The sequence below is a fragment of the Pristiophorus japonicus genome, chromosome 3, assembly GCF_044704955.1.
Source record: "Pristiophorus japonicus isolate sPriJap1 chromosome 3, sPriJap1.hap1, whole genome shotgun sequence".
Taxonomy (NCBI): domain Eukaryota; kingdom Metazoa; phylum Chordata; class Chondrichthyes; family Pristiophoridae; genus Pristiophorus; species Pristiophorus japonicus.
The window spans coordinates 139219774-139236657 of record NC_091979.1 but is presented as its reverse complement, the minus strand read 5'-3'; the positions used below and the strand labels follow the sequence as shown (position 1 = coordinate 139236657).

The 16884-nt window shown below is 42.9% G+C and overlaps 1 protein-coding gene across 2 annotated transcripts in view; it reads right to left on the bottom strand.

The window, feature by feature from the left end:
• Positions 1–823: 823 nt before the first annotated feature.
• Positions 824–16884, bottom strand: part of LOC139259906 (collagen alpha-1(III) chain-like) — a 35765-nt gene continuing 19704 nt past the window's right edge. For both annotated transcript variants that reach the window (XM_070875839.1, XM_070875838.1), the window contains exons 9-14: positions 16336–16389; positions 6348–6455; positions 5948–6236; positions 3931–4121; positions 3146–3388; positions 824–2101 (exon numbers count right to left, since the gene is read on the bottom strand). In XM_070875839.1, coding sequence (XP_070731940.1) covers positions 1955–2101; positions 3146–3388; positions 3931–4121; positions 5948–6236; positions 6348–6455; positions 16336–16389 — 1032 coding nt within the window. In that variant the 3' untranslated portion in view covers positions 824–1954. The remainder of the gene's footprint in view (positions 2102–3145; positions 3389–3930; positions 4122–5947; positions 6237–6347; positions 6456–16335; positions 16390–16884) is intronic.

The following is a 16884-nucleotide window of genomic DNA, read 5'->3' as shown; positions in this document are numbered from 1 at the left end:
AACGCCTCCAACCGGAGAATTTTTCCGAAAGCACATGGTGGTCCTGGAGGAGCGTGGAATTCCGTTCGGGAGTCCTTCTCTTCCCGCGCTGTGAAACGTGCTTCCCAACCAGAAGATGCAGTCACTTGTGACTGCTCCACCAATCAGGTAAAGTATTCTCAATTAATAGCAATGGGAACTCCATACCTATGAGTTCTCATTGCTATTAATTGTGAAGAAAAATCCAAACACAATATCAAATAAAAAATAAAAAACACACCTCACATAAATAAAATTAATTGAAATTAAAGTTAATAAATATCAGAGAGAAAAAAAGTTTCCGAATTTTTAAAACGCTTTTTAAATTTAACGTAGTGGATGGGGTTTTTAAAAATGTATTTTTTTAATTTTATGTTTTATGTTTTAAGTGTGTTTTAAAACTCATACACCTGTAAAAGTAGGCTATGCACCTACTTTTATCAGGTGCAAGAGTTTTGAGGACATTTGCTGGGCAAGATATGGGTAAATAATGCAATCTTGCCCTTGCAAATGTCCTCCCTTCCAATATGCTGGAGCTTGACAGATCGGAAAAGCCGGCTTTCAACGCATGCGGATTGTGCACTGAAAACCGGCTTTTGCGATGCCTTCCCGTGTCCGTACACATTCTATACAGACCTGGGGAGGCCAGAATTTCTGGGTCAATATGCTTGTATCCAATTTGAACTAGCCAAGTGATTAATTAGCAGTAAGCAAAGAGGAGGAGGTTATCACAAACTGAGAAATACTTGATGTGAAGTGCTCAAAGCAAAGAACCGAGATGAAGCAAATCATTTGTTAAATTTTATTTGTTTCAAATAAGACAGTTACAAATGGAAATGGCATTAGAGAAAGGGTTTGACATCTCATACTGTAAATGATGTTATTACAAGTAACAATAATAATACCTGTAAAGTCCTGTCCCCTCAGTACAGATTCACACGAGGCATGTAGTGAAGTCAAGGTCACTCTGGACCTGCACCTTTATTTCACAGCTCTGAAATGCTGCACTTGCCTGAGACCTGTCCTTATAAACGTGTCTCTTGCGAGTGCACCCCTGATGGTAAGGTATGCTGGTGGTTACAGGTCATATCTTATTACAGTCATGTATAGCATGTTAAGATACAGTTATATAAAATAATGTAAGATACATAACAATACCTATATGCATATGCATAATTTTTGAAAAAATGACTAAAATTGGCTACATAGGACATGGGCATTGAAAAACCTAATGGAATACAGTAGCAGAGATAGGAACATATTAGCACCAGAAATATTTCAAGACATCTTGGTCGGCCTTGGAAGCATGTTATTAGTCTACGATTATTGTTTTAGAAAAAATAGACTAAGAACGCACCAAGTAACCAGTAATTTTTGAATATTTAGAACTTCTTGCAGATTCGTATGTCAGTTGGTAATTACCTACATACACATACATACTGTACACATCCCAATCGCCCTTTATTTTAAATGAGTTAGTATAGTATTTTCTTGCAAGCATAAATTTGATCTCTGTTACTGTCCATGATGAGATAATTGAAACTGGACAAAAATCTACTTAGTTAGACCTTCATCTTAGTAAGAAAAGTAGGTCAAGTTTTCTGCGTGAAGATTTGTCTTGATTGTTCAACCTTGTGGGTTAAAACTAAGCACCAAACAAACAGAATAACTTGTACATCAAAATTGCTTTGCTACTGATTTTCCGTACAAATGTTTCTCATAGTTTTACAAATACAATAAAGTTTTACAAAAACAAATACAAAAATACAGTGCAGGCTTGAAGGGCTGAATGGCCTACTCCTGCACCTATTTTCTAAATCAGAAGTTGTCCTAAGTTAAAGAAGTCACAATATAGGCATGTAGATAGCTATAGTATAGAGATTGAACAGTTTATTGCTGACTTTTATAAACCTGATAATGATGATGTTCTTTGACCTTATGAGAAACAAACAGGTCCAATATCAACACCAAATTCCTGGTCCTCAGCACCAATATCCATAGGTGCAATGTCCACAATAGGCAGGCGAATAGTCTTTCGTGTTCTATATTCAAAGACAGTCATGTCCCATTCTCCTGTGTGTTTCTATAAATAAAAGGAAATAAAGTTATTTTCAATGACAGTTAAATCAATGCTTCATATTGGTTAGCTTTGTGTGTGTGGCCATATAATCTCGCTGGTCTTTGTGTGGTCTTCAACATTAAAGATCTTATTGAAAAAAATGGGAATGCAAATTCAGGAATGAGGCTTTGCAATAAATGACTGATACTAAAGGTCAAAAGTTACAGGAAAGGTGTATTATTTTGATATTTGTACAACAGGCATCCATTATAAAGATAGATATTTAATTTTCAGAAAATACAAGTTGATAAACTATTAACACCATAGCCTTAATAGGATGATTTAGCAATAACAACAATTTGCACTGATATACCACCTTGAACATAGAAAAACATCCCAGAGCACTTCACAGAGATCTAAGCAACAAAAATGGACAGTGAGTCAAAGAAGGAAATACTAGGGAGGGGTGACCAAAAACTTGGTCAAACAGGTGGGTTTTAAGGAGGGTCTTAAAGGAGGAGATGGAGTGGAGAAGCAGAGGGGTTTAAGGGAAGGAATTCTGGAGCATGCTGCCTAAGTGGCTGAAGAAAAAGCTATCAATGGTGGTGGTGGTGGGGCACACACGCAAAAGGGGCCAGAATCTGAGGAATGAAAAGTTTGGAGGAGGGTGCGGTGTGTTGCTGGAGGAGGTTACTGAGATAGGGAAGTATGAGGCCATGAAGGAATTTAAACAAGGATGATGATTTAAAATTTAAGGTGTTGTGGGATAGGGAGCCAATGTAGCTTATCGAGGGCAAAGGTGATGGGTGAGCAGGACTTGGTGCGATATAGAATATGAGTAGTAGAATTTTGGATGAGCAGAAGTTTATGGAGGGCAACCGGCCATGGCAGCAATGGAATAGTCGGGTCTACAAGTGACAAAAGTGTGGTGAGGGTTTCAGCAATAGATAGGCTGAGGTAATGGCAGAGACAGGTGAGGTTACAGAGGTGGAAGTAGGCAATCTTTGTAATTTAAGCTTTCTGTTGATGTTGGTGAATCAGTTCTATGCAAATATTTGTACTACTTACAGTGCAGCCATCTTCAAGGACGTTGTAGGTGTATTTTCTGTTTCCTTCAGCTTTAAGCTCAATGTCATCCCAACTCATCAGCTTTAAGGCTTTCTTTACATTTCCTGTCTCAGCATCCAGATAGGCAATGCTGTTCTTACAGTGGTAGGTGACATTCTGGGATGCTCGAGTAGAAAGCATTCGAAGGAATCCCATTTGGACTTCAACAGTATCTTTTGAAAGAATGCTGTTACCGTAGCTAAACTGTGGATACAAGAAAACGTTTCCTTCAGCTTACAAGATTAGAAACATATATTTTAAAGCGACAACATACATGTTTTAGAGATTGAACAAAAATAATCAAGATTCAAATATATTTTTATTTGTAAAGTATCCTCTCCAAAGTAAGCAAGTACTTTGCGTGCTGAACATTTCTTTTACAAATGACAGAAGAAGGATATTGAAAAGATGTTTATTTCTTACTGCGTAAAGATGACAGGATGAAGTAATATGTGGGCTTTTGTTAATGAATGAGCTTTAGTTATAATAAAAAGATTCCTACCCACATACAGATTTATAGAACTTGCTCAAAATGTAATCGTTATTCGAATATTATGGAATTTGTCTTTCGGATAACTATTCTTACATTTAATGAATTCAATATCTAATCAATGTACATATAGTTCTCTTATAAAATATTAATCTAATTTTAATATTGCTTATTAAATCTATTATAATGTAGCACTTCTTTTTATGCTACATTGTACAATGATTTATTAAATAATAGTTTTTTGATGGATACTTACTTGGAAGCCACCATCCATGGACTGTCCAAACCACACGTGCTTCTTTCCAGGACTGTTTTTTCTTGTCCACCAGCTCTTGTGTGGGGTGCTGCTGGGGTGAGAATGCACACAGGTCTCCCCAGTTTCCATGTCGCAATAAACTTTAATGGCATCCAGTTTGGAACCTTGATTGGGATCAATCCAGTACTCTCCTAGGAAGACAATTTGCAAGTTTACAACAATCTACAAACTAGAATTCAAATTATATAAAGATTAGTGCAAAATACTAGTGGGAAGGATATAGAGGAAAAACTTTGCAGGGAAATTACAGAGAGGTACTATAGAGTGTAGAGTAGTGATAACAGGGGACTTCACCTATCCTAATATAGACTGGGATAGTAATAGTGTAAAGTGCAGCGAGGGGGAAGAATTTTTGAAGTGTATTCAGGAGAACTTTCTTGATCAGTACTTTTATGGCCCAATGAGGAAGAAGGCATTGCTGGATCTGTTTCTGGGAATGAGGTGGGTCAGGTAGATCAGGTTTTAGTAGGGAAACATTTAGGGAATAGTGATCATAGTATCATAAGGTTTGGATTAGCCATGGAAAAGGACAAAGAACAATCGAGATATATATATATATATATATCAAGTAAAATACTTAATTGGTCAATTTCAGTGGCTTGAGAATGGACCTGGCCCAGGTAAATTGGAATCAAAGATTGGCAGGCAAAAATGTAATTGAAGAATGGGCTGTCTTTAAAGAGGAGATGGTTCAGGAAACAGTGGTGAATGGTTGTTTTTCGGATTGGAGGAAGGTATACAATGGTTTTACCCAGGGATGGGTACTAGGAACAGGGTTTTTCTTGATCTTTGTTAATGATTTAGACTTAGATGCACAGGGCACGAGTTCTAAATTTGAGAATTACACAAAAATTAAAGTATAGTGAACAGTGAGGAGGATAGTAATAGATTTCACGAGGGCCTAGACGAGGCTGGTGGAATGGGCGGACACGTGGCAGATGATGTTTAATGCAGAAAAGTGCAAAATGATACATTTTGTAGGAAGAACGAGGAGAGGCAATATAAACTAAAGTGTACAATTCTAAAGGGGGTGCAGGAACGGAGAGACCTGGGGGTACATGTGCACAAATCATTGAAGGTGACAGGGCAGGCTGAGAAAGCAGTTAAAAAAGCATACAAGATCCTGGGCTTTATAAATAGAGGCATAGAGTACAAAAGCAAGGAAATGATGATGAACCTTTATAAAATACTGTTTCGGCCACAATCGGATTCTGGGCACCACACATTAGGAAGGATGTGAAGGCTTTAGAGAGGGTGCAGAAAAGATTGACAAGAATGGTTTCAGGGATGAGGGATTTCAGTTACGTGGATAGACTGGAGAAGCTGGGGTTGTTCTCCTTAGAGCAGAGAAGCTTGAGAGGAGATTTGATAGAGGCATTCAAAATCATGAGAGGTCTAGACAGAGTAGATAGAGAGAACTGTTCCCCTTGGCGGAATGTTCCAGAACCAGAGGACACAGATTTAAGGCGATTGGCAGAATATCTAAAGGCGACATGAGGAAAAACTTTTTTATGCAGCGAGTGGTTAGGATCTGGAAATGCACTGCCTGAATGGATGGTGGAGGCAGATTCAATCATGGCTTTTAAAAGGGAATTGGATATGTACCTGAAGGAAAAAAAAATTGCAGGGCTACGGGGAAGGGCGGGGGAGTGGGACGAGCTGAAGTGCCCTTGCAGAGAGCCAGCACGGGCTCGACAGACTGAATGGCCTCCATCTGTGCTGTAACCATTCTATGATTCTTTAATTGGGCCCTTTGACATCCTCTGAAAATAATAGTCAAATTGTAGACTTCAGCATTTCAGACTTGCCAGTGTCGTTCACATCCCAAGACCAAATAAAAGTTAAAAACCAAAGTGTTCATTCATTTAGTTGGTGTTTGACACTTGTAATTTATCAAAAAGGGCATTCAGTGAAACATCAAACCATAATTTTTATACAAAATATGTAATTTCCTTACCACTCTTAAATTCTGGTTGGCAGTATTTTAGGTTGCGGCAATTTCGGGCTGGATTCTTCTGTGATCCGTCTGGAGTAATAATATCCTGTACCTGGCTGCTGAGTGACTTCACAGTAGCAATTAACTCTGTGTCCTGTTGCACGGCAGATTCACTGGGCTGATCATTATAATATGATGTATATGGTGCCACCGGCCCTTTACCATCAATAATAGGTGATGGTCCACAGCAGGGGCCAGGAAGGCCGGCAGGGCCAGGATTTCCAGGAAGGCCTGTTTCACCAGATGGACCCTGTGAAGTTTAAAGGTGAAGGCATTATAATCACACGCTCACAAAATAAATAATTATACATGTTTCTAATTGCAATATATGATACTCCAGGAATTAAAATGGGAAACCTACAGGAGGACCAGTCTCTCCAGGTAAGCCACGTGGGCCAGGAGGACCCATAGCACCTGGGTAACCACTTGTACCATCTTTTCCTGGACGACCAGCTGGACCTTGAGGACCCTTGGAAAAAAAACAGAGAAATATCAAATAAAACATATATAAATGAAATGAATAATCTGTAATTTTCAATAATCACAATAATTAGAAATATGCTGGACTTGAATAGTTGAAATAAAATCTATATAAAGTGATCCGATATTTAAATTCAACATTTAGCAATGAAAGAAATATAATTTGAACAGAATTTGCATGTATTGTACTGAGAATGACACTTAGGGCTAGAAATTCGGTATTGCCCACTTTGAGGCGGTGATGCCGCTGCGCCGCTACTTTTAAGGTCTACCACCTTAAAGTGGGATATTCAGTTGTATCGCCCCAGCGGAGAGTGGAGCGCCAAGGGAAGTGTTGCATGATCCACTTATGGCACTAAAGGCCCATCACGGGGCAGTAGCGCAGGAGCGCTCCTCAACTTGAGGTGCTAGGATACCAGCATCCTCGTACCGAAAGAGGACGTGAAGTCGACCATGTGAAACCTGCAAGAAATGGAAGGGAGGCTATCAACAGCCTTCCACAGGTAAGAGAGGCAAGTAATTGTTAAAAATTTGACTATCAGCAATTACCTCTTCATTCCCTGTGATATCGCCGCAGGATCATCTGTGCATCATCTGCTTCCCCTGTCGGGAAAGCGGCAGGCGCTAAGCAGTCAATTTCGGAAAAGTGTCGTAAAGGGGGTTTTGCACACTCTTGATGTCAGCAAGTGGATGGCACTAGAGTATGCAGCGCTAAATGACAGTGCCGCCACTAAACCTCAAGTGAAGTTCGTAGCGCACTGTCATAGCGCAGCGCTCGGGCGGGTAGGTGTTTAACGGCTCCATAGCACCTCTCTCTGGTGCTAATCATGGGCTAAACATCCAAATTTCTCTGCAAAAGTATTTGACAATGCAAAGACTCGAGGTAAATTTCCGTAGGGTTCCTCTGCTCGTCCACCATAACTCTGGAGGAAGAGCTCCCTAGTGTCATGTATCCTACATGGCTACTGTTGGTACTATCACAAGGTGTGCCACCAGAGGGCACAGCAGTGGGAGACTCGTAGGTTACCTTTACAGGTGTGCCTCGCCTAGTATAAAAGGCAGGACACCAGGTGTGATCCTCTCTCTGGAGTTAACTAATAAAGGACTAAGGTCACTACAGTTCAAGTACAGCACACTGCCTCGTGGAGTCATTGTTAGAGCATCTAAGGACACAACACCAAAACCTCGTTCAAATAGTGTGAACAGAATTTAGGCCATTTACTGTGGTTTCTGCAAGTTTCCATCAAGGTTACAGCGGAGGATCAAAAGAGCATCCAAGTAAATTCAGCCCCTCAATGTTAATCTAAGGATAAGTGAATGGGCCTCACAAGTTTCATATGAACTGATGCAAGTCCAATAAATCTGACGTCAGACCCGAACTGCTTAAATGGCATTGAAATTAGTTGTTGCTCAACTTCATGGTTTTGCTGTTATTCTGTCCAACTTACAATGCCAAAATGAAAAGAGTTTGGAATCAAACCATCAAAATATTTAGAGTTTGAGACCAATCCTAAAGATCCTGAATGATTTACAAATCAAGATGGTTGACAAATTTAGATATAAATTTTAACAGCATATTGCATTGAACAATATGCCACTAGATTGTGGGGGTGAAATTGATTAGGTCCGATAATGGGCGCGAGGAGCGCAAAGCGTGATCTGCCCGTGCCCACACAAAGTGATGCAGGCAGCACACAAAATTCGTGCAGCCTGGTCATTTACATGGTTGGAGTGCTGAGCTGAGCACTAAACACGCTGCTGGTTGGCTAAGTGCTCAAGACGGGGGCCAAAAATGTACAGTCTACTGGCCAATAACATTTTGCCTAGGCTCTCTGTACTACTTAAAGAGAAGGTGCTTTGTTGCAGAAGCACCTCCTTGTCTCTCTGCATGTAGTCATGGCTCAACATGGAAGAGAGAGAGCAAAGAGATTCTCAGATGCAGCACTTGAGGCCTTGGTCCTGGGGGCCCATAGAAGAAGGACAGATCCTCTACCTTCAGGGGGGCAGGAGGTCTTCCAGGCAACATGCCAGAAGTCAGTGGGAGGAGATAGCAGAAGCCGTCAGTATCACATATATTAGTCCCAGGACCTGGATTCAGTGGCCCAAGAAGTTTAATGGCCGAACACGAGTGGTCAAGGTGGATTTTCAAATGCTATATCCCACCAATAGCCTCACATACTCCAATCACTCAACTACCAACAATCTCTAACAATCATGACTCATACCCCACAATTATAGCTTCACCTCAACCTCACACACTTAGCATTGCTGCAAGCCTCACACCTAAACTGACAGCCACATCACCCAAACACATTGCACCACACTCACTGACAGACTTCCCTTTCTCTTGTTGTCCAAGGTGACACATAACAGACGTGAACAGCAGCATACGGGAGGAGAGGAAGTATGTCTTCTGCATCTCACTGAGCTGGATGAGACGGTGCTGGAGATAATTCGAGGGGCCGGTACGGAGTTCATGGTGAGCGGCAAGCGATCAGTGAAAGCATTGCTGATGAGGGTATGTTCATACATAATCCCTCTTCTCACATTCTACTTCCCCCCTCATTCACAATCTCTTTTCACTTACAAGAGGTTGATGGGTTTTTTTTAATGCGTTCATGGGATGTGGGTGTCGCTGGCAAGGCCAGTAGTTATTGCCCATCTCTAATTGCCATTGAGATGGTGTATGCATACACAGCTCGCTTTCTCGGCCTCCCCTCATCACAACCCCAACACTTGTGCCATTCTCCTGTCAGTTAACCAACAACTGCCAGCAGCCCAAAATGTCCCCAACACTATAGAGGAGGAGAGTGAAGGAGAAGAAACATAGAAAATAGGTGCAGGAGCAGGCCATTCGGTCCTTCGAGCCTGCACCACCATTCAATATGATCATGACTGATCATGCAACTTCAGTACCCCATTCCTGCTTTCTCTCCATACCCCTTGATCCCTTTAGACATAAGGGCCATATCTAACTCCCTTTTCAATGTATCTAACGAACTGGCCTCAACAGCTTTCTGTGGTAGAGAATTCCACAGGTTCACAATTCTCTCAGTGAAGAAGTTTCTCCTCATCTTGGTCCTAAATGGCTGACCCCTTATCCTTAGATTGTGACCCCTGGTTCTCGGCTTCCCCAACAACGGAAACATTCTTCCTGCATCTAACCTGCCCAATCCCATCAGAATTTTATATGTTTCTATGAGATCCCCTCTCATTCTACTAAATTCCAGTGAATAGAAGCCTAGTCAATCCAGTCTTTCTTCATATGTCAGTCCTGCCATCCCGGGAATCAGTCTGGTGAACCTTTGCTGCACTCCCTCAATAGCAAGAATGTCATTCCTCAGATGAGGGGAGCTAAACTGTACACAATACTCAAGGTGTGGCCTCAGCAATGCCATGAACAACTGCTGTAAGACCTCCCTGCTCCTATACTCAAATCCTCTAGCTATGAAGGCCAACATGCCATTTGCCTTCTTCACCGCCTGCTGTACCTGCATGCCAACTTTCAATGACTGATGTACTATGACACCCAGGTCTCGTTGCACCTCCCATTTTCCTAATTTATCACCATTCAGATAATATTCTGCCTCCCTGTTTTTGCCACCAAAGTGGATAACCTCACATTTATCTACATTATACTGCATCTGCCATGCATTTGCCCACTCACCCAACCTGTCCAAGTCACCCTGCAGCCTCTTGGCATCCTCCTCACAGCTTACACTGACACCCAGCTTAGTGTCATCTGCAAACTTGGAGATATTACATTCAATTCCTTCGTCCAAGTCATTCATGTATATTGTAAATAGCTAGGGGCCCAGCACTGAACATTGCGGTACCCCACTAGCCACTGCCTGCTATTCTGAAAAGGACTTGTTTATTCCCACTCTTTGCTTCTTGTCTGCCAACCAGTTCTCTATCCATGTCAATACATTACCCCATACCATGTGCTTTAATTTTGCACACTAATCTCTTGTGTGGGACCTTGTCAAAAGCCTTTTGAAAGTCCAAATACACCACATCCACTGGTTCTCCCTTGTCCACTCTACTTGTTACATCCTCAAAAAATTCTAGAAGATTTGTCAAGCAAGATTTCCCATGCTGACTTGAACCGATCCGATCACTGCTTTCCAAATGCGCTGCTATTGCACCTTTAATAATTGATTCCAACATTTTCTCCACTACTGATGTCAAGCTAACTAGTCTATAATTCCCTGTTTTCTCTCTCCCTCCTTTTTTAAAAAGTGGGGTTGTATTAGCTACCCTCTAATCCATAGGAACTGAAGCAGAGTCCAAGGAATGTTGGAAAATAACCACCAATGCATCCACTATTTCTAGGCCACTTCCTTAAGTACTCTGGGATGCAGACTCAGGCCCTGGGGATTTATCGACCTTCAATGCCATCAATTTCCCGAACACAATTTCCTGACCTATAAGGATTTCCTTCAGTTCCTCCTTCTTGCTAGACCCTCGGTTCCCTAGTATTTCCAGAAGGTTATTTGTGTCTTCCTCAGTGAAGACATAATCAAAGCATTTGTTCAATTGGTCTGCCATTTCTTTGTGCCCCATTATAAATTCACACGATTCTGACTGCAAGGGATCTACATTTGTCTTCACTAATCGTTTTCCCTTCACGTACCTATAGAAGCTTTTGCAGTCAGATTTTATGTTCCCTGCAAGCTTACTCTAGTACTCTATTTCCCCCTCCTAATTAACCCTTTGTCCTCCTCTGTTGAATTCTAAATTTCGCCCAGTCCTCAGGTTGGTTGCTTTTTCTGGCCAATTTATATGCCTCTTCCTTAGATTTAACACTATCCCTAATTTCCCTTGTTAGCCACGGTTGAGCCACCTTCCCCGTTATATTTTTACACCAGACAAGGATGTACAATTGTTGAAGTTCATCCATGTGATCTTTAAATGTCTGCCATTGGCTATCCATCGTCAACCCTTTTAGTATCATTTGCCAGTCTATGCTAGCCAATTCATGTCTCATACCATCAAAGTTACCTTTCTTTAAGTTCAGGACCCTAGTCTCTGAATTAACTGTGTCACTCTCCATTTTAATGAAGAATTCTACCATATTATGGTCACTCTTCCAACTAATCTTCTCTCATACACATGACCCAGTCTAGGATGGCCTGCTCTCTAGTTGATTTCCTCGATATATTGGTTTAGAAAACCATCCATTATACACTCCAGGAAATCCTCCTCCACCATATTGCTACCAGTTTGGTTAGCCCAATCAATATGTAGATTAAAGTCATCCATGATAACTGCTGTACCTTTATTGCACGCGTCCCCAATTTCCTGTTTGATGCCATCCCCAACCTCACTACTACTGTTTGGTGGTCTGTACACAATTCCCACTCGTGTTTTCTGCCCTTTGGTGTTCTGCAGCTCTACCCATACAGATTCCACATCATCCATGCTAATGTTCTTTCTTACTGTCGCGTTAATCTCCTCTTTAACCAGCAACGCTACCCCACCTCCTTTATCTTTCTGTATATACTTCCTGAATATTGAATATCCCTGGATGTTGAGTTCCCAGCCTTGGTCGCCCTGGAGCCATGTCTCTGTGATGCCAATTACATCATATCTGTTAACTGCTATCTGCGCAGTTAATTCATCCACCTTATTACGAATGCTCCTCGCATTGATACACAGAGCCTTTAGGCTTGTTTTTTTAATACTCTTTGTCCTTTTAGAATTATGATGTAATGTGGCTCTTTTTGATTTTTGCCTTTGATTTCTCGGCTCTCCACCTTTCCTTATTTCCTTACTATCTTTTGCTTCTGCCCCATTTTACTTCCATCTGTCTCCCTGCATAGACTCCCATCCCCCTGCTGTATTAGTTTAAACCCTCCCCAACAGCACTAGGAAACACTCCCCCCAGGACATTGGTTCTGGTCCTGCCCAGGTGCAGACCGTCTGGTTTGTACTGGTCCCACCTCCCCCAGAATCGGTTCCAATGTCTCAGGAATTTGAATCCTTCCCTCTTGCACTATTCCTCAAGCCACGTATTCATCTTAACTATCCTGCTATTTCTACTCTGACTAGCATGTGGCACTGGTAGCAATCCTGAGATTACTACCTTTGAGGTCCTATATTTTAATTTAACTCCTAGCTCCTTAAATTCAGCTTGTAGGACCTCATCCCGTTTTTTACCTATATCGTTGGTACCTCTTTGCCCCACGACAACTGGCTGTTCACCCTCCCCATCCAAAATACCCTGCAGCCGCTCCGAGACATCCTTGACCCTTGCACCAGGGAGGCAACATACCATCCTGGAGGCAGTGTCACTCGATCTGACACTCCCAGGCACCAGTTTAGAAAATAGCACTGCATGTATTTTAGAGGGTAGTATAGAGGTGGAATCTGCATGTGGTGAGTCACCAGGCACGTGTGGGTTGCTGCTATGCCAGGAGAAAATGATAGCCCAAATGAAGAGTTCACATCTGAATTCTGCTGCACAGGGCTCAGATGAGGCCTTCGATGGGGCGGCCTTCAGAAGGGTGATCAGCATGTAGATAAAAATGCTTGGTGCAATGACAGGCCTGCCAGAGAGCCTCTGGTCAGTGTCAAAAAATATGGAGGAGTCCGGCTCCAACCTTGCATGGGGCTTTGCACGGTGCTTGGAGCCCATGATTTCCAGGATGGATTAGGAAACTTGTGAACATAACCATGATGCTGGGTGTGATGGGCGATGTTGCAGCTTCCATTGCAGCACAAATAGAAGCAACCCAACCTCTGAGTGCTGCAATGAAAACTCAGACTGCTTTCATGTAGTCTCAGCTTGCTGCCATGCAACTCAGACTGCTGCCATCATGGATACGTGTTTACGAGTGTGGAAAGGGGCTTGCAGAGTCTTACAGCAGTCCAGCAACCTGTGCTCCAACAGCTGGCTACGAATGCTGAGTCGCTGCCCCGGGAGAGTGGCAGGAGCGCCGTGGAGCAAAAACCTGCTATCCATAAGAACATGCGGAGCAGACTCGAGCGGCCGAATGTCCTACTCCTGCTCCTAATTCTTATGTTCTCTCTCAGGATGACAGCATTCCTGCTCCCACCTCTACCCTTGTTGATGCTTGTCAGCCAGTCAGCCCAGACTGCTGCCGCCCACGCCATGGTGGTGCAGTCTACAGCTGAATCTTCTAGGCCTAGAGCTGCTTGAGGTCATCCTGCAAGGCCGTCTGCAGTATTCCCCATGGAAAATCGGCAGCCTTCCAACAGTCATGCTGCAGCCACTGGGGTGACACTGAGTAGGAGCACTAGAATAGGCAATGGAACACAAAAGGCAGACATTAAGGGAAATCACGAGGGTGATTAGTTGTAGTTGTTGTGTAGTTTTGGATTGATTAATATATAAATTATATTTGGAATGTTTTTTTTGCGGTGGCTCACATTTCAGCTTTGTGCCTAGGAGGATGCTGCGATGATCCGTGACAGACGGATGTTAAGGTGGGGAAATGGTGAGCAACGGGGATCTGGGATTTTATTCAGGGGAACCGAAGACTGACGATGCGCTCAAAGACAGCCCATCCGGAATGTGGACATGCTGTGTAACTCCTCTTCCTCCTCCTCCTCCTCCTCCTGAGGTGGTCGCAGAACCCGTGGTGGCAAGGTCTGCACCTTCATGATGGACAAGTTGTGAAGGATGCAGCAGACTACCACAAAATGGGACACCCACTCCGGCGAGTTCTGGAGAGTTCCTCGTAAGCAGATAAGGCAGTGGAACCATTGCTTCAGCACCCAATGGTCTGCTTGATGGGGTTCCTCGTGGCGGCTTGGCTCTCATTATGTGAGTGTTGGACACGAGTAGTGTGATTGCAGAAGGGAGTCATCAGCAAGTGAGTGGATAGCTATTGTCTCCGATTGGCCACCCTCGAGTTTGAAGTGAGTGCCACCGTGACTTTCACTGCATTAGGCAGCGCAGTCCTGGTGCTGAATGAAGATTTCACAGGGGGAGTTTCACAGGAGGTGAGTTTCACAGCGGCAGTTTCACAGCGGGAAGTTTCACGGGGTGGGGGGATTTTCATAGGGGCGAGTTTCACAAGGGCGATTTCATGGGATGGAAGTTTTACCGGGGATGAGTTTCCCAGGGGGGAGTTTCATGGGGCATGAGTTTCAGAGGGCGAGGTGGGTTCAAGTTTCACAGGAGGGAGTTCACAGGGGAGAGTTTCACAGGCGCAGGATAGAAAACATAGAAACATAGAAAATAGGTGCAGGAGCAGGCCATTCAGCCCTTCTAGCCTGCACCGCCATTCAATGAGTTCATGGCTGAACATGAAACTTCAGTACCCCCTTCCTGCTTTCTCGCCATAACCCTTGATCCCCCGAGTAGTAAGGACTTCATCTAACTCCCTTTTGAATATATTTAGTGAATTGGCCTCAACTACTTTCTGTGGTAGAGAATTCCACAGGTTCACCACTCTCTGGGTGAAGAAGTTTCTCCTCATCTCGGTCCTAAATGGCTTACCCCTTATCCTCAGACTGTGACCCCTGGTTCTGGACTTCCCCAACATTGGGAACATTCTTTCTGCATCTAACCTGTCTAAACCCGTCAGAATTTTAAACGTTTCTATGAGGTCCCCTCTCATTCTTCTGAACTCCAGTGAATACAATCCCAATTGATCCAATCTTTCTTGATAGGTCAGTCCCGCCATCCCGGGAATCAGTCTGGTGAACCTTCGCTGCACTCCCTCAATAGCAAGAATGTCCTTCCTCAAGTTAGGAGACCAAAACTGTACACAATACTCCAGGTGTGGCCTCACCAAGGCCCTGTACAACTGTAGCAACACCTCCCTGCCCTTGTATTCAAATCCCCTCGCTATGAAGGCCAACATGCCATTTGCTTTCTTAACCGCCTGCTGTACCTGCATGCCAACCTTCAATGACTGATGTACCATGACACCCAGGTCTCGTTGCACCTTCCCTTTTCCTAATCTGTCACCATTCAGATAATAGTCTGTCTCTCTGTTTTTACCACCAAAGTGGATAACCTCACATTTATCCACATTATACTTCATCTGCCATGCATTTGCCCACTCACCTAACCTATCCAAGTCACTCTGCAGCCTAATAGCATCCTCCTCGCAGCTCACACTGCCACCCAACTTAGTATCATCCGCAAATTTGGAGATACTGCATTTAATCCCCTCGTCTAAATCATTAATGTACAATGTAAACAGCTGGGGCCCCAGCACAGAACCTTGCGGCACTCCACTAGTCACTGCCTGCCATTCTGAAAAGTACCCGTTTACTCCTACTCTTTGCTTCCTGTCTGACAACCAGTTCTCAATCCACGTCAGCACACTACCCCCAATCCCATGTGCTTTAACTTTGCACATGAAGGCGTCATGACTGATTACAGGATACCTGGCATTCACCGTCATGGTGCGCTCGGCGTGGTCGTGCACTAGCTGCATATTAAATGAGCGGTAACCTTTGTGGTTGTGGTACATCTTAGGATTGGTATGCGGTGCTTGCAGAACCACATGTGTGCAGTCAATGGCATTGCACACTAATTGACGTCACGATCTGTCTCATACCATTTTTCTAACAAGCTCAGACAACAGCCGTGCTGCCAACTTGCCTAAAATGGTGGCAGCCACGGGATGCGCCGGAAGTGGGCAGAAGCAAGACGTCCGGCATTTTTATTTGCCAAAAACTGCCTTAAGAGTCGGTTGAGTTTAACATTCACAAAGATGGAAACTTAATATTTTAAAATTTTAATTTCTATTACAACTTTCAGCATCATTTACAGATACTCAGATAATCCAAACGATTTTAAAAAAAGCAACTGAGTAAAATCATAGATTAATATCTAAGTGGAAGGCTTTGCAAAGTTTTTCACAGTAACTTTTTACTTTACTCACTCTGGCACCATGAGCTCCTGGATTTCCAGATTGACCTGCTTCCCCATCGGCACCCTAGAAAATAAAAAAAATTCACCCTTTTCAGTGAAGCAATATGAATGTTTACCACAAATGTTGGAATAAAAATTTTTTTGCAAATGTGCCCATTTCTATTTCCTATTTCAGTCTCTGTCACCATTGGCCTCCTTCAGGCAATAACACAACACTGTATCGGCCAATGGTTTCATGAATAGGCCAAAAAGAGATTCACTTTACAAAACAGAGTACAGCTCCTGCTAATCTTATCTTTAAATGCCACACTGTTCGGTCACCACAAGTCACCTCAGCTTGTGTCTGACTTATACTCCGGCAAAGCAAAAAGACAACTGAGATTCAGCCCAATATCTAGAAGTTGTGAGTCCAATGCTTTACAACTAGTTATTGGGCTGCTATAAACAAACCCATGATTAAAATAAAACAAGTATGCAGTTGACAGAATCCTTTATTTAAATAAAATAAGTATATGAGCAAGGTTCTCAATAGAAAATATCTTGGCCTTTTCATTTTGTT